This window comes from Phoxinus phoxinus (genome assembly GCF_949152265.1).
Source record: "Phoxinus phoxinus genome assembly, chromosome: 14".
Lineage (NCBI taxonomy): Eukaryota > Metazoa > Chordata > Actinopteri > Cypriniformes > Leuciscidae > Phoxinus > Phoxinus phoxinus.
The window spans coordinates 6,663,262-6,681,343 of NC_136889.1; the positions used below are offsets into that span (position 1 = coordinate 6,663,262).

The following is an 18,082-nucleotide window of genomic DNA, read 5'->3' on the forward strand; positions in this document are numbered from 1 at the left end:
CAATGGTCTTCTTACTCTAGTCTTACTTCCCGTGTATTTAAAATAGATTATGTCGTTATTTCGAAGCAATCACACATCATTAGTTTACTTTTAAACGGCTAGTTACGTGTGTATATATTTCAAAGCCTAAAAAAATATGTATAATTGTCGTAACATTACTATTCTCGGGTTCGTGTTTAAAATGGGGCGGCTCTTTGGTGATGTCACATCCGAACAGGGTAGGTTGAATTACACTGATGACGAAACAGCACGACGGAGGTGTTCAGTTCATAAACACGGGACAGAAATGACCAATACACATCAATAGAGAAACTTATGTTAATGCTGCAAACCAGTTGAGAAGGTATATGAAGGTGTTTGCTAACAGGAATAGCATGCACCTAGGGATTAAAATAATTATATGGAACGATGCACAAAAGTTCATATCCACATTCAAGAACTTTGCTCAAGCAGGGCAGTAGCTATTGTTTGACTGCAGGTGGGGTATGAAATCTATCCATAATCTATAACGATCGTGTTGTGCATCAAAGACATCAGCAGAAATAGGCTATGCAACAAACATAGCAAAGAATATCAGCATTTCTATAATGTCATAGGCTATAAGGTGCTGAACCATGAAACAGTTATTTAGTTTTTTAATGATGAGGTGTCTGTTTATCTTTGAATATAAAGAGACGTACATTAGGCTACATACATTTGCGTGATAAAGAAACACTACGAACATGCAAAGTAACTTAAGATAGCAGCTTAGTCGTGGAGTTGCACGCAAAACTGACGAAAATTATTGGTTGATTAGTATTAAACCCCCTGAATGTCCTCAAGAGAGAATCATATCTCTGCACACATCTGCTTTAAATTAGCCTACAACAGACTTAGGAATGTTTTTTATATATATATATGTATATATATATATATTTTTTAAGCTACAGTAGGCTATATTCTATTTAAATAAGGCTAGATTAATATAGGCTATATGCCCAGCTGACAATTTGAAAGGTTCCATTATTGTTAAAGATTCTTTATGGAACCATAATGCCAGCTAAAACCCTTTATTTTAAGAGTGTTTGAGGAAACCTCCTGTGGGGTTGAGAAAAATATTATATTTAGACAACAGACCTAACTGAATTAACTAACAAACTATGAATGTTCATGTTTAAATCTAAGGTTTTGGAGAAACTGCATGTGGAAGGTAGCTCGGAGTGACTGACTGAAGCCTTGATTTACTGTGCGTATGTTTTGCGAGCGCATGTGTGAGAGACTGAAAAGAGCGTGGAGAGAGAGAGAGAGAGAGAGAGAGAGAGAGAGAGAGAGAGAGAGAGAGAGAGAGAGAGAGAGAGAGAGAGAGAGAGAGAGAGAGTCAAGGGGTGGGCATTCATTGCCGCGGACCTGTCGCACGAGATATTTAGCATAAAGTCAGTTCCCCTCTGCATGGGGATCGAGCCTTCACTCTCCTCTACAAACTTATGACAGGCAACACCGAGAGAGAGAAAGGGGAAACTGTCTCTTTTCATTTGCCCATCCTAAGGAACTTTCTACATGACGACTGCATCGTTTCAGAAAAGCAGCTAACACGCGTTGTACGCAAGAGTTGTACATTTTTCGAGGATTACCTCCACTAGACCGGGATTCATGTGAGTAGATGCATGACAAAAACCACTGTGGTGCTGATGCTCTCGTGCGATGGAGGAGCTGTTGGGATGTTGTCTCCTTCCAGCCTCTCACATAGGCTAACCTACCTGTCGTGTCAGACTAATAGATCGCAGCACATGTTCCTGATATGGCATGCGCTCCAAAGCCGTAGAGATCCGTTTTGATCGGCGACTGAGGAGAAACAAAGTTGATGTGAATGTGATGATGTCCGGATGTGTCGAAATGTACAAACCTCAGTTCAACATATAGCCTACTCTTTAACTTTAAAATATGCAATATTGTATCGGGTCATAGGCTAGTGCTTTGTTAATAGTATAGCCTACTATTATATTGATTTATTAGACAATATTTTAAATAATAACCCTAGATGATCAGAAGCAATGTATTAACTTGATAGCACAATCCCTTTAGAAACTTATGAAAAAAAATCATAAGTTTCTAATATCTGCATTCGGGATCATTTTGATTTAAACCCTTTTTTATTATTAGCCTATATTCATTATTTTCAGTTAAACGCTGGGCTTGTGGGAGGCTTTATAATGTTTTAAATTAGTTGTATGTTAAACTAAAAGCTTACATTGGTTGTGAGTTAAGTTAGCCGATTTGTACTTTCAGCTTAATGTAATTTAAGAATTGGCTGTGGTTAGTAAAACTTTTGTTATAGGCTACATCTTTTATGACAATTGTGTTTAACTCGCATTGTATTACAAAAACTACAATTATAATAAAACATCGATATCTTTGAATTTCTCTTTTTGTATTGCTGCATAGGCTAACCACGTTTTCCCGGGATTGTTAAAGGCTATAGCCTATAAGACAAAATATTAATGCAATATAGCCTATACAAACTGATAGACGTGATCCAAAGCCAAGATACCCGCGCGCACTGAGCTCTGTTATTTCGTATAAAAACGAATACAAAAATATTCAGATAATATTTTAAAACAGCTCGCTTTATAAAATTGGAATAAAGGAACAATGACATGCAACAATTTCTACGTATAAGGCTACATTAGCCTACTAGCTTCAGCCAGTGTTTTGGGGCATTTCTGAAAATATAAAATAGCCTATAAAAATACTCAAGCAAACGCACCTGTTTATCTAAATTTACATGCGGCCAAATAGTCAAACAAGATTGACCGAAAGATTTTTGCCAGTGTATCAAAAAACAAGAATTATTCGAAATATAAGCTCCATTTCGTTTAGCCTATATTGATTTGCTCTAAGTTGTATTTTATTTCAGTATAGCCTATTTAAATAGGCATAGTTCTCTTGTTTATGACGAATGCTTGTTTTAATTTCAACGATTTTTTTATTAGAAACGAGAAATACCCTACCCTATAGGCTATAGGCTATAGTTAATATACAACAAGCGTTCAAAAGTCAATCAACCGCTAAATATCCTTTAAACAAAATATATATATATATTTTTTTTAAACAATCAAAACAGTTCATATGTGTGTGGTTAAACCACACAGGCAGAACAGTGCGTGACGCGTGTGTTTGTTCGTGTCTTCTCATGTTGCTTTCAGTGGGGATATAATACACAAACACAAACAAGCCTGTGTACTTCGGCTTCAGCTGCGGCCATATCACTGTAAAAACATCTATGATCAATAAGTTATGACAACATAGCCTATTTTTTTTTTTACATTGCTTTAACTCATCAAAATAAGTTACGCAATTTGCAACTTTTTTATGTTAGGCTATAACATATAATTTTTAAGTCAGTTTAGCCTATTTTAAATTGACTTAAACATCCGAGTTTATTATATAGGCTACTGTAGCATAAGCCTAGCCTTTACTTTCTTCACATTTTGCTATAGGCCCTACCAAACAAATATCGAGACTATTTGTGGATGTGATGTTTCATAATTTCATTACCAACAACATTAGTATATCTCAGTCGAATAGCGCGTGCGTACCGCGTAATGTAATAAACATGCCCGCTCTTATATAGTGAGTGAGATGAGCATCTCCTACACGGATATTCGGAGCTGTGCGTGCAGGAAAAGCCGCGCTTTGACATACACAGCCAAATGCAAATGGGTGTTAGGAGGGGAGAAATTAACATCTACAAACATTGGGTAGAAATTCCATCTGCCGCCGGCTCGAGTGGGCCCTTAATAAGTTCTCAGACAGCAAAGTGACACACATCTTAATCAACTCTTAATCCAAGGAATTAATTCTAAACGCGTTTATGAATAATTCCTGAGATAATGCAGCAGCCCGTGGAAATGTATGCTGTCTGCCTCTGTCGAACCAACAGATGGACCCAGCAATCTTCTGAAAAACGAGAGGATTTACCTCTATTATCTCTTCTCTTATTAGATATATATATTTTAATGAGATCGATGTCGTGTATATAAATAAACTGCCTCCTCACTGCTAAGAATTCCCTGAGCCATGTCAGTACCAATATCTCAAAGGCACCATACATTTCAAATGTGTGTGCCACCGAAGAGATACATAAAGTTTGAGCCAAACTTTATTTCACCGAAAATGTAGCCTATAAAATTATTATTAAGTGCATTTTAGGCTTTTAAAATTTTGAAAATAAAACAAAACTTTTGAACATTAATTTGAAAAATGTATTATATAGCCTATATAGACAAGGTCAGAAAAGCCAGGTCACTGGCTTTGGTCTCTTTTGGTCCCATTTGGTCTCTCCTTTTTTTTTTTTTTTTTTTTTTTTTACATTATAAGCCTTGTTGGCCCACAATCCTTAAAGGACCCTTGATAGAGTTTGAAATGTAATAATGTCACAAGTCCTGGCTCTGGTGGGGGGTTTCATTGACACCTTTCTCTGGATGAAATAACCAGTTTACGTCACCTATTGGGAACAAAGCTATAGCAAAAGAAACAGCATCTGAGCAGCCTGCCTGACAGATAACCATTGAAGTGTATTTCAGATTGTAATTCTGCTTTCTCGTGATAGCTTCCCCACAAACCAGCTGCGTTTACAAGGCAAGTTACCTCAATTGTTTCTTAGATTAAAGATAAAAGTGATTATAGAGAGGATAGTATCTTAAAAAATGACCTTTTGTTTGATAAATAAAGTTGAGTATGAAAGTAAAGGTGTAGTGCTTGAACATTTAGAATCTTGATTAATGAAGAATGCTAATTGGTTCATTTTATTTATAGGCCAAATTACACCACAATACAAAAATATGTCAAATCAAATGGCATGTTGTCCCGTGGACACTACAACAAATCATTATGTTTTAACAGGAGGACACCCTGCTATCCAAATGTTTTTTTCTTTAAGGATTCCTTGTATTGATAGGCCTAAGCCTAGTTGTTGTTATCTGGTAACAAAACCTAATTAGGGACTCTGAAAAAGGCATCTAAGTAAACAGTGTTTTGGTAGAAAAAGTTCATAATCAGTGAGACTAACATGTTGGTCTGTTATTTATCACCACTGATAATCTCCCCAGGGTCCGTCACCTCATGAATACTGATCACTTCCTGAGTTTTCACTATGCACTTGTTTGTTTCTTCTAATGGATGGAGGATCCCAAGCCAGCCTTTATTGATTGTACATGAAGAAAGAAAGAAAGAAAGAAAGAAAGAAAGAAAGAAAGAAAGAAAGAAAGAAAGAAAGAAAGATGAATTATGCTCTTCCATTTATCATAATCATGAATATATTTAGCAAAAAGGGCTATAAAAGTATAACATTCCACTAATGGATTAAATTAGATGAATCTGGCTGGACCATAATGAGACGCTAATGTTAATTACTCATAAGTTATAATGATGGAAAAGTCGGTCATTACATCAATTCACGTTATATAACATTGAGAAATACCTGATTTGCAAACTTGTCCATACGGAGCTGTCGGATCTATATGGTGCTGAACTAAGGTCAAAACTTTCCCTTAAAGCCCTCAGTTTATGGATATGGATCTGAAAAGTTATTAAGCATATTTATTATTTTCATAATAAAAAACATCACTTAAACCATGGTGACAATGTCACTGAAGGAAAAATGTGGCGATAGTAAAGAAGGGCGCTCATTTAGCTTGTTATTCTTTTGATTAAAAAATGTTTATTATAACTTATCGCAGAGTCAGAAATAATATATGTGAAATCAATAAACAAGAGTTTATTATCTTTTTATAGCAATTAGTTGTGTTCATCAAAGTAGGCCCACATTATGCATTGTGATCTGTCATGTAAATGCAGTCTTATCATGTGCACGCGCAGATATCGTTATAAATTAGTTGTTTCACTTATATTTTCTCGTATATTCTAATTGAATGCAAGTATATAATATTTACCCTTTCATCTCTGTGAAAGCAAGGAGAAAGATCTGCTGAAGTTGCACAAGTGTAGTTGTCCGATGCGTTCGTTTATTTACGAATGTTTTGAACGATGATTTTGGAAACGTAGAAATTTACGAATTACGCGCTCTTTGGAAACATGTATGACTCATTGGATAAATGATATGTTAATGTTAAATATAGGCCTATTTGCGTAATCTTTAACTGCTAAAAGGTTTTCCCTGAGATAGGCTTTTTGATTGATTTTGGAAACAGAGAAACCATAGTTTTAAGTATAGCCTATGTGTTTTGTGTGAGTTCATCATTAGGCTACATATAGCCTAGTATTAATTTAAAACGGCAACAGAAAATAATTAAATCAAGAGAATAGGCTAGTTTGGAGTTCTAAGATGTGAAGAAAAAATGAGAATGTAAAATTATTATTTTATTTTTATTTTAAGTGTAAATCTCGTTTCATTTAGGTTATAGCCTATCAGTCAAACCTTCACACCTCTAATATGAATCCTTCAAGAGAGGTGAAAGCCAGCAATAAAAAGAGAGGAAATCACATGTTTTGTAGCCTGTTGGCGTTCAGTTCCGTAAACTCTCCTCGGCGCGCGAGTTTCGGTGCCGTTGGCTTCACCCAGTCACATAACAGATTCCAAAGAGAGTGATTATGTTTCTATATCTCTGGGGTGTAAGCTGCTGTTACATAAATAAACGACATGTTATTTTAGGCTCTATTACGAGGTTGCTATTTAAAGCTTTTGGTTCACGTAATTTTGAACTTTGATTGATCGGTGTCTAGTCCAAAACGTTTTCAGACGTGAAGAGCAGGCTATATACAGTACTGTAAACGGATGAACCCATACCTGACAACTTGGAGATTTGCAACACAAAGCAAATGCGATGGCTTTTACATCTCAGTTGATATGAGAAACATGCAAATAATTGTTCAATTTCACTTCTTATTGCACATTCGCTTTATTAGCTGTTCTGGTTTTCTAGCAGGGGGTTTATTTATTTATTTAGGTTTATGTCTTATTTTGGGGGGTTAGTTTTAATTGGGTATTTTTTTCATCTCTGTTTCGCTTGTAGCCTACTTTTTGCGCAGGAAAATATGATCAAAAGCAATTAACAATTAAAATAGGCCTAAAAAGGCCTGACTTTTTATCGAAAGCATTGGCAAAATCAATGTTTAGTGTAGGCTAGACCTCAAATGTGTGTTTGCGGACATCTGAGTGTAAAAATAGTTTTCATCATTGTGTTATACAGCGTTGAAAAACATCTTTGTTTCCATCCTTTTAACCTAACATTGCAATAATTTATATTCTGTTAAATGCACGGGTTCTTGCTCAATTTTCTTCATAAATGATTGTTTTCATATTGTCGTAATATCCAAGGTTGTTGAAACATTGTAATGAACATATCGCTGCATGTTGTGACTTTCCCACCAACTTTTAACGCAGCAATTTAACTTTTTGAATTGCTACATTATTAGAATTACGAATTGTATCACGTTAATCGTGTATCATTTTGTGTAACACTTTGTTTTAATGTGCCCTTGTCACGCGTTACATATATTTACTAGTAATAACTATAAATTAGGCATAATTACATGCAACTAACCCAACCAAACCCTAATCCAGTAAGTAGCCGACATGTTGTTAATTATCACCGAATAAGCTTAAATGTATAATTACACTGTAACGGTGCAACCCACTTTTTGACTATTCCTAGCGACACTGATCAGTCGTGAAAATAGCCTATATGTCTGTTTAAGGAAATCTATTTTGTAATTGTAACAATAAAATCACAAATCAGAATGAGCTGCGTGCATGCAGTGAATCTGAGCAAACACTGCTGTCTCGTGTGTATAGCTTGAGCTTGTGTATGGGGTATTAGCATTCATGTAAATATGACCCTGTGCTGTTCACAGAGCCTGGCAGTCGAGGTGATGGATTTTAACCTTCTAGCGGACAGTGAGGCCCGTAGCCCGGCACTGTCTCTGTCTGACTCCGGGACTCCTCAGCACGAGCCGGGATGCAAAGGCCAGGACAACAGTGGTCAGTACATGTTTAATCATCAATTCAGGCTTACTTAATTTTAAAGTCAAATCTGGTTATAGGCTAATATGTACAGAATTTGCTGAATTTGCTATTGTTTTCTATTAGCCTAATCGTAACGCACCCTCATATTTCAGTTTTGTGCTAGACAGTCCAAATTCAGTGCATGATTTAATGCTTACGCACGTTCTATTGGGTATTTATGGCACACAATGTTCAGGTTGAATTGGGCTAGTAATAACAGCTCCGCATCTTTTGGTTGTAGTTTTGAATAATCTTGGGTCATTTGAATCCACCTTTTACAGACAGTCTTTATATGTGCACTGTGTAGCTACTGATGACAGTCGCCATTTGAAGGAGAACATCCCGGCTAGCCAGTCACGTGCTGAAGGAACGGTGCATAAATTATTCATTCCTGTGCCTCAAATTTGGTATCCAAATAACAGTCAGTAGGCCAGTGCGAATAAACCTAAACACCTGCGAAAAGAGCAAATGTCTGAAGACGATATGCACCTCATTGCACGACAGAAGATTATGCCTAATCCTAAACAAACTAAGATAAAGCGTCTATGTATTGTTGCTTAAATTAGCTACAGTTATGCTTATCAAGCCTGACGCGTTACAGTTTTGTGTAAGCGCGCAGGCAGTTGCAAAAATTAGGTTAAATGTAACCTAAAAATGCATGAACTTTATAAAAAAAAAGCGATTTGATTGTTTACGTGTTTTTTGTTTTGTTTTTTACAATGTTGAATAGGCCTATATATCCATAGGGGAGGTGTTAGGCTACACTGAAAACTGGCAAACGTGTGTCTGTATTCGCACAGCATTTTAATTATTTTCCAATCTCCATCTGCAGATAACAGGCCTAAATATCACTAACCGGAAAAATCGCTACAGGTTGCTTGGTTATGGAAAGTTATTTATTTTTTTTGGAAATTAAAATCTCATAAAACGGATAGCCGTTCGGCTAATATAGCCTATAGGCCAAATAAATAAGGAAGAAGAAGAAAATTAACCGCCAATGGGAAAATAGCCTAGCCTATATTTTTCCACTTGGGATCAATTCAATAAAATAAAAATAAAAACACACACACTCAATATATAAAGCAGTTAAATTATTTATAGACTGTTGCGGTTTTATTTAGGCCTGTTTTACTCTTTCAGAAGCATTTAGCCTATCGCATTTCTGAAAAGTGCATGCTTTGTAATACAAAATATGTTAAATCTTCATTAATAGGCTATCATTACACTGTATTTAATTGAATAGTATCAAAATGTATTATTTGTATTAGGCTATCCCCATTATTGTTTAAAAAAAAAAGTTCGTTAAAAAACATGGCTACACACATGAAATTAAAGTCACTCTGAACAACATTGGGGATTAAAAAATAATACTAAATAAGATATGAATTTGACTATATTTAAATTAATTGAAAATTGTTTGGGGGGTTGGCTATTAGCCTACACATGTTCACAATCACACAAAAAAAAAATGTTGCGAATGGTAACGATTAATTTCAGTCAACAGCTTCTGATGGCACTCATAAATCCATATCTCGTTGATGGACAAAAATATTCGCCGCGATATTATATTCAGACTAAACACCAACCTAATTACAACTGACGATAAATCTAGGCATTTAAAGCGTTGACAGACACAACAAAGCGACTGATGAAAACGAGCGGTATCAGGATCCTCTCATTAGCTTATATGGCCTACCACTGAAAGGACACAATGCAAACCCAAATTTCGTTTATTACAATACATTAATTGAATTGAACACGTATTCAATTAATCTTAAATAAAATGATTATAATGTTGTTACCCTCAAGTTTTATTTCGGTGGGACTTGTGTTTAAGGTGCTGTTGTAAGAGTTAAAGGGTATCTGTGCACTGACAGATGGCAGCATGATGTCTTATTGGTTTTCCTAGAGGCCCTGGAAAGCTTGCTGATTAGTTAGAACTGCTCCTAGAGAGTTAAGCTCTTGCCAAACAGCCCCAAACCTGCCCTGTCACTAATAGCTGATCCCAGGATTATGTGTCCGGCTAATTTAGCCCTTTCTGTGGGGTCTTCCATTTGCAATTTGCAGAACTCTACACCACAGAGGGAGGATTTTCATCACACATACAAAAACACTTTGGGCCCTGCAGTTTATCTTGATCTTGCTTTCAAGGCAAACAGAAACTAAGGACCTTTGTGTTTAGCACTGTAAACCCGAATAAGTTGGTAATCAGTCACATCAAAATTTTTCAGATTAAGGCTAAGCATGATAATTGTGGGACTTAACCGTATATGTTTCGGTTTAATTAATGCTTTTGCCTCTGACCCATACAGATACAGAGAAGTCCCATCAGAACCACACGGATGAGTCGAACCCAGAGGACGGCTCTCTGAAGAAAAAACAGCGCCGGCAAAGGACACACTTTACCAGCCAGCAGCTCCAGGAACTCGAAGCCACCTTTCAGAGAAACCGTTATCCTGACATGAGCACAAGAGAGGAGATCGCTGTGTGGACCAACCTCACAGAAGCAAGAGTACGGGTACGTGTCCCTGACAAACTAAACCACTGCGGATAGGTAGGGCTCTCTGCAGTGGCGGATTAAGACTCTTTGGTGCCTCTGGGCACTGACACCGGATGTTGACGTCAGTTTGACATTGGGTTCTGACGTCAACCCAACTTTCATTTCCATCCAAAATCCAATGTCTGTCCGATTTCGGATGTTGACGTCAGTCTGAAGTTGGATGTTGACGTAAACCCAACTTTCGGCACTGACACCTAGTTCCCCCACCTCCCCCATCCACTCCTCAATGAGCGTTGAAATGAAACGCGTGAAGTAGTGTGAATCTGGTGGTAGATCGCGCGTCCACAATTTTTTTTAAAATAAAATAATGAAAATAATAAACTTTCAACTAAATCTTCAGCGAATTTAGAACGTTCTGATGAAAGGGTATATACTGTATAAATACGTTTAAGAATTAAATCGCTTGTTTTCAAAGAGAAAAAAATAATTACTTGCCCAGTTGCCTATATGGTTAATCCGTATATGGCTTTATGGGGTTCAAAAACAATTGTCGATGTAATAATCAAAATGAGTGTGAGTGGACACGCTGACTGACAAAGATAAGAAGTTACACTTAGAAGAAAAGGTTATAAGGTTCTGTCAGGTGCTTCATAACCTCTTAGAGGTTTCCATCATGGGATCATTGTTATACAGATTTAAATTAATTTAGTTTTAATAGATTTTTCATTTAAAATTGTACTTGCATTAAACAGCTCATAAACATACTTTATCAATAGAAAATGTTTAATAACTTACATTACATAGTATAATGCAATCATTTAACCCTCTAGTGTTAATTCAACCCCCTAAGTTGAAGTTAAATTGTTAATAAAGTTTATTGTTGTTTATTGAAAAATGCACAAAATACTTTTTTACATTTTTATATGACATATATATTTTCCAAAACGGTGAGAAATTCACTGCCATAAATCCAAACAACTTGTGCTCCAAATTTTAGGTTAATAACTCAAAAAATGAGCTTTCAGTAAGATTTAGTTTGGCCGCAGTACTCACTTGATGAAATTAGTTTCCCATTTATTTCCAAATGTGTAATTTTTTGACCGTGAGGAGTAAAAGTGTGCCTGTTTTTTTTCAGTTCCGCCTTTTTGAATCATGTCCATGATTTTTTTTTTGAAGTGCCAAAACTTTACCATATGTTGTACCATTCAGATGACTTTTGGTCAAAAATGTCTGAAGAGCATCAGTGGGTTAAGACATTTCTCCTATATAAAACCTTTTTGGCATAAATGGCTCTTTAAAAATTGAGTCAGGACATTTTTTCTAAGAGTGTTCACTATTCTGTCACTATGGTGCATTTGGAAACTGTGTGTAATGAAAGCCTCCTTTTGAACCATGGGACATAAATTATAGTTATGACCTGGGTTATTCCAGTATTTTCAGGAACACTTAAGCACAAGACATCAGCTGTGGCATTTTTTCTGTTTCCAGAAAACTGCTATATTGAGATCGGTGATGTAACATGAACAATAGTTTGTTTAGAAGAACCTAGAAAAGGTTTGTGACCTTCTGTCCCAACAAAAAGCACAAGTTTGATCGGTGAAGCACACAAAGAGAGCAGGTGGGCTTCCATTCTGATGGATGACAATACAATCGCTATCTCCTTGTCTGGCGCACATCTAATGGATCAAATTCACGTTGGCCAGAGGAAAGGTCACATAGCATACAGTCTTGGTTGTTATTTTGAAAGAACAACAGAGGTAGAGATACTCCTTTCCTAATGTCTATCAGTGGCCTCCTGAACTGTGCATGTATGCCAGTAATCCCAGCTGGAACCTTATGTCACATATTCTGCATGCTTCTGCTGTCATTTTGATTTACGCAATTGATAGAGTATGTGCTCCTAATAAACACACAAACCCTAAATCATGGCCCTGACCTAATGCCAGCTTGACCCAGGATACTTTAAAAATGGACCACCATGACTGTGAAGGTTTCTTCTCCATTTGAAGCTGCCACTGCTGCGATTCGAAATTGAAATAAATTTTATCATCCGCAAGGAGAAATTTGTCTTGGACTCGATGTGCATTTACATTGACAATACAGTACATTGGATCCATAAGCAATAAATGCAACAATACACAATAACAATACAAAATAAACTTACGTATATATGATCCATATAGCGCTGTTTTTTTTCTCAATAAAATGAATGTACTATATTTTAGTTTGAAAATGTTTTATTTAATATTTTGTATTTTTAGGGGATTTTATGGTATAAATTATATTTATGCAGGAGTTATAGTCCATTTATTATATGGCCACTTTTTTTTCTAGTATAGACCTGAAAATGAAATTTACAACTTCATAAAACTTCATTAAACTGTCATAAATCTTGAATGTTTTGGAGCACAGATGTAAACGTAAATTTTTTTTAAACATTTTTATATGAAATTTATATTCTCCAAAATATGTTTTACTATAAATATTTGTTTCCAATTTATTTCCAGTGTGGTCATTTTTGACCGCCAGGAGTAAAAGTGTGACTATTTATCTGAGGACCATTTAACCTTTTCGAATCATGTCCATGATTTTGTTTTTTGTTCGCATAGCATGTGCCAAAAACTTTTATTAAGTTTCGTACCATTATATGCATGTATGCCAAAAATATAGAGAAGGAACACACCGATCATTGAACTATATTTGACATTCAGTTATTTTGGAAGGCCTTAAACACCATTGCCAAAGTGTCAGTGGAACATTCACAGAGAAGGGTATTCCCTCTCTCCCAATATAAACTGGTATCATTTACAGTATGCTGGATAAAATATGTCATTAAATATTCCCAGAAAACACAACTACAACACAAGCACAAATCCGGCAATGTACGATCACTGTGAGATTATTTTTTGAAATATGTGGAGACAATCCTTCTCAGAAGTGATAAAGTATTAACTTGAGTCATAATACCCATGATTGCTTGTATTTATCATATTTCTTTAAGTTACTAACTTCAAAAATATGTTATGAGAAAGGCGAAATAATTTGTCTCTGCATCTTATGTTACTTTTAAAAGAAATGATTTACATATTGCATATAAAGGACGTTATTTACATTAATAAAACCTAATATTTAAAAGGAGCTCTTGTTTTCTTATTTTCCTTTGCTAATTACAGTCGGTGAACACTTTCACAGGGAAAAGATCGACAAGAAAACAGCTTTATAATTTCTCAGAGAGCTAAATGAAATATATTCATTTAAATTTTTCACATTAAAACTTTAATCCATCCAATATCCACTAAAAATAGGATATAAAATTGACTAAATGTGAGGGAAGCTCTTTAATGACATTTCTCACTGGGGAAACTCATAATAAGAGAATAAATTAGTTTAATAATTGAAGCACTTAAATTCTGCCTGGCGGAACTTTTTTATTGTTTAAATCTCACGAGAAGGAAAAAAATCTGAATATTAAAGTTCTGTTGAGCTTTTTCCAACATATTTTATGTTAGAGTGATAAAGAATATGGCATTCAAAGTTACATTTTTTGGGTTACACTTTATTTTGAGGTGTCCGTGTTACAGTGTAAGTATACATTTAAGCACTGAGTAATAATAATTAACTACATTTACTTAAAAGGTAAGGATTAGGTTTTGACTTAGGGTTAGTTGCATGTAATTATGCATAATTTAGTTATTACGACAGTAGCCACATGTAACGTGTAACAAGGACACTGTAAAATAAAGATGTTACATATGTACATAATACATATGTACATGATGTTACATAATAACACTATGTTACATGTACTTACGTATTAACAGTAAATTATGCATATTACATGCAACTAACCCTCAACCTAATCCTACCCTAACCCTATAGTGAGTACATGTAGTTGCTTAATATTAGTACATAAATATAGAATTACACAATGACACCTTAAAATAAAGTGTAACCCATTGCTCTGAATTACACTGACAAATGATGTTCTGACTGTGGACGGTGCTAACTCTTCCTCGTTGTCTTTTAAACAGGTGTGGTTTAAAAACCGCCGCGCCAAATGGAGAAAGCGAGAGAGGAACCAGCAAGCCGAGCTGTGCAAGAATGGCTTCGGCGCCCAGTTCAACGGACTCATGCAGCCGTACGAAGACATGTACTCGGGCTATTCATACAACAACTGGGCAACTAAGAGCCTGGCCAGCAGCCCTTTATCAGCCAAAAGCTTTCCTTTCTTTAACTCCATGAATGTAAGCCCGCTGTCCTCCCAGCCAATGTTCTCCCCGCCCAGCTCCATCCCTTCCATGAACATGGCCTCCTCAATGGTGCCCTCGGCGGTGGCAGGGGTGCCGGGCTCAGGCCTCAATAACCTGGGAAACCTGAACAACCTGAACAGCCCCACCCTCAATTCTGCGGCGGTGTCAGCAGCCGCCTGCCCTTATGCCACCGCGGCCAGCCCGTACATGTACAGAGACACCTGTAACTCCAGTCTGGCCAGCCTCCGGCTCAAGGCCAAACAGCACGCCAACTTCGCTTACCCGACTGTGCAGAACCCTGTGTCCAACTTAAGCCCCTGCCAGTATGCTGTGGACCGGCCAGTATGAAGTCCCGGCGTCAAGCGCTCGAAAAAACCCCGACCCGAACTTCAAGCCCTTGTCTAGCCAACCCCACATCTGACTCCAAGGCATTATCACCCCGCAATGAACTTGTTATGGTTGCTGAAAGGACAGAATAGGAATACGCTTCAAGAGGAAAGGAGCCTCACAATGGACCAGGCCTCAAAGAACTCGTGCGAAAACATGTCGAGACTTTGTCGCTGAACCGACCAACTGTTTAAAAGCTTTTGTCCGCTGCATGATTAGAGACAAAAGAGGACCTAAACACTTCCACTGCACTCACGGGAGGACCTTGCAAAAGCGAACAGAACACCCGCTCTCGCCATTGGTACGGGCGAGGCGGTGTACATAACGGACTCTGTATTGTATGTGACAAACATATCTTGGAAATGTAGTATTTTAATGATGAGAGGAGCATGTTCCTCACGAGCGGATGTACCTCCTCGCGGAATTTTAATCTTTGTTGTGAATTCCATTCGCCTAAGGTCAGAGGTCAAAGGTTGTTGTAAGATGACAAGACGAAATCTAGCAGTGAGTAGTTTCAGATGAAAAGGAAAAAGAGGTACAGAAGAAAAAACTCTGAAAATTAGGACTTTTTTAAAAAGAATTAACTAAAAAGCCATTGAGTAAATAGATTTGTGTGGTGTTCTAAAAAAAAATAAAAAGGAGTCTATGACTGTAATATAATGTATGTAAGAGTGCAGTTGTTATAAAACAAGCTTTTTCTGGTGTAGCCTGCTTTGTCTCATTAAAAATAAAATAAATGATTATTTGTTTTTATGAATAACCCATGCTCTGAAAGAAAATACCACTCGCTATCTGAATGATTCGCTCCTGACATTGGCCTGAGGGGAGAACACAAAGTCCTCTCGACACCATAGCAACGCAACCTCAGATCCATGGCAACATTATACAACAGAAGTGACAGCGCGGGAGAGCGGGAGACGGCGAGATATAGATGTTCTTATTGGCCTGTCACTGATCTGTTTGACCTACAGTCTTGGAGGGGCTTCCATCAAGCACCACTCACTATCCCGTAACGGGGGGAATTCTTGGTGCAGTGCCTTGAACTTCCGAGGGAATACTGCCAAGATTACGCAAGTGTATGAGAGGAATCCCTCCAGAGAGTCGCAATGGGGTATATTGCTCGGGTTTGCAGCTCTGTCTATATATACAATAATGAATAAATATTCTCCTCCATAAAGGGAAATACACGAGCTACAAAAATAGACATGCATCATATGAAATACAGGACAAAAATGTTTCTATGAGAAAATTACATTACACTACATTAGCGCGCACACACACACACACGGTTTCCATGTTTTATAGGCCCTATGGACTTTCCGTAAACAATGATTTTCATACTGTACACACTGTACCTAAACCTACCCACCACAGAAAACTTTCTGCATTTTTACAATTTCAAAAACACCATTCTGTATGATTTATAAGATGTTAGACTTTTTTTTTTATTATTATCTCTGGTATTGCCATCGAAATGTCCCCACAATGTAGGGAATACCTGAAAAAAAAACACACACACACACACACACACATTAAAAAATACAGAATATAATATATGGGACAACATCTTTTATTTGCCAGATTTTATTCTTGTCAACTGCCTTTTTCTTTCACATTATGTAGCCTACAGTGCGAGTAAAACCAGTTTGGATACATGGAAATATGATGTTTAGTGTAATAAAAACATGCAATGCAGTGTAATTAAACAATAGTGAGATAATAATATATAATTACAGCTTTCTGACATGGTGGATCAGCATTTGAAACAGGACTTGGGCGAGGCATCCAATTACAATGAATCTTCTCACAAAGTAAAAGCAGTGGAGTCTGTCCATGTGAGGTAATGGTGTGAGCTCACACTGATGATCCACGCTCAGCACTCCAAATCAATATCTCACTGCAGAGTAAATATCCTCCGGTCCCTTATGTTTACCTCGCAAAACAGATATGGACTGAAAAGAAAACACATTTACAATGGACTTGACCTGCAATAATCCTGAAACCACATGCTATCAAAATCTGAGAATCCAATGCAAGTTCAAACACAGGTAGCCTATAATCAGGCCCGGTTTCACAATCAAATCACTGAGGGTGCTTCTGAAATTAGTGAGGGATCTCTGTAAAGTGCAGTAATGTGTGAGCAAGAATACAAGAATAGCAATGTAAAGTGAGACATTTAAGATTTTTTTACAAGTCGTAACTTTTACAAATAATTAAAATAGAATTTTTTAAATATCAATATGAACACATATTTTTCAATTAACCTGTCGGCATTTACATTGCTTAATGTGTATCTATTTTGACATAGGTTTTTTTGTCTCGTGATGTGTTTACATAGACAGTATATAAGAGTGTGTTTATCACTTAATTATTGCAAGATCATTAATGTCACTTACGAAAATGTGCAGAGGCGGTCCTCTAAGCAGCATGAAAAACAAAACTTTTATTCAAATTCTAAATTAATTATTAGCCTAGAAATTCCGCTCCCTTTAAAATCCCTAAAAAGCTGTCACTTGTTAGGCAGTATGGGGAAACCCAGCCTAGTCACTAATAAAGTTTTGACCAGTGAGAGGCTTGGCTCAATTAAACACCCTGATTGGTTCAAGAGATCAACAAACATGTCTGTGATTGGCTACAGTGCTCACCGCTGCAAAAACACATTGTAAATTGAAACATTTGACTTTCTCTAGAGTGTAAACACAAAGAGCGTTTGCCAAATCTGTTTCGTCAGTATAAATATCTTACGATAGAGATATTTACAATAGTCCAAATTTGAAGTGGATCAAAACCCATGAATTTATACATGAATTTTGAAAACAATCCCGTTCTTGTCTGGGGACAACTTTTTTTGATCCACTTCAAATGTTGACTACTGTATTAATCTCTATCATAAAGTCTGACTCCATCTTAATCCATTTTTCAACCAAGCACTGCACCCAAACA

At 36.6% G+C, this 18,082-nt stretch overlaps 1 protein-coding gene across 2 annotated transcripts; it reads left to right on the forward strand.

Moving 5' to 3' along the window:
* The first annotated feature begins 251 nt into the window (after positions 1 to 251).
* pitx3 (paired-like homeodomain 3) lies at positions 252 to 16,349 on the forward strand. 2 transcript variants are annotated; one of them, XM_079635121.1, is made up of 4 exons: positions 252 to 343; positions 7,852 to 7,978; positions 10,315 to 10,520; positions 14,534 to 16,349. In XM_079635121.1, exons 2-4 carry the CDS (start codon positions 7,870 to 7,872, stop codon positions 15,098 to 15,100), a joined length of 882 nt encoding a protein of 293 aa, XP_079491247.1. In that variant the 5' UTR covers positions 252 to 343; positions 7,852 to 7,869; the 3' UTR covers positions 15,101 to 16,349. The 2 variants fall into 2 exon arrangements, with proteins under 2 accessions (XP_079491247.1, XP_079491248.1); XM_079635122.1 differs by lacking the exon at positions 252 to 343 and adding an exon at positions 1,626 to 1,631.
* Positions 16,350 to 18,082: the final 1,733 nt, after the last annotated feature.

Excerpts from the sequence above, each read along its gene's own strand:
- pitx3 (XM_079635121.1), top strand. The coding sequence starts at position 7,870 with ATGGATTTTAACCTTCTAGCGGACAGTGAGGCCCGTAGCCCGGCACTG. Across the intron at positions 7,979-10,314 it reads CAAAGGCCAGGACAACAGTG|ATACAGAGAAGTCCCATCAG; the intron begins GTCAGTACATGT and ends TGACCCATACAG. Across the intron at positions 10,521-14,533 it reads TCACAGAAGCAAGAGTACGG|GTGTGGTTTAAAAACCGCCG; the intron begins GTACGTGTCCCT and ends TCTTTTAAACAG.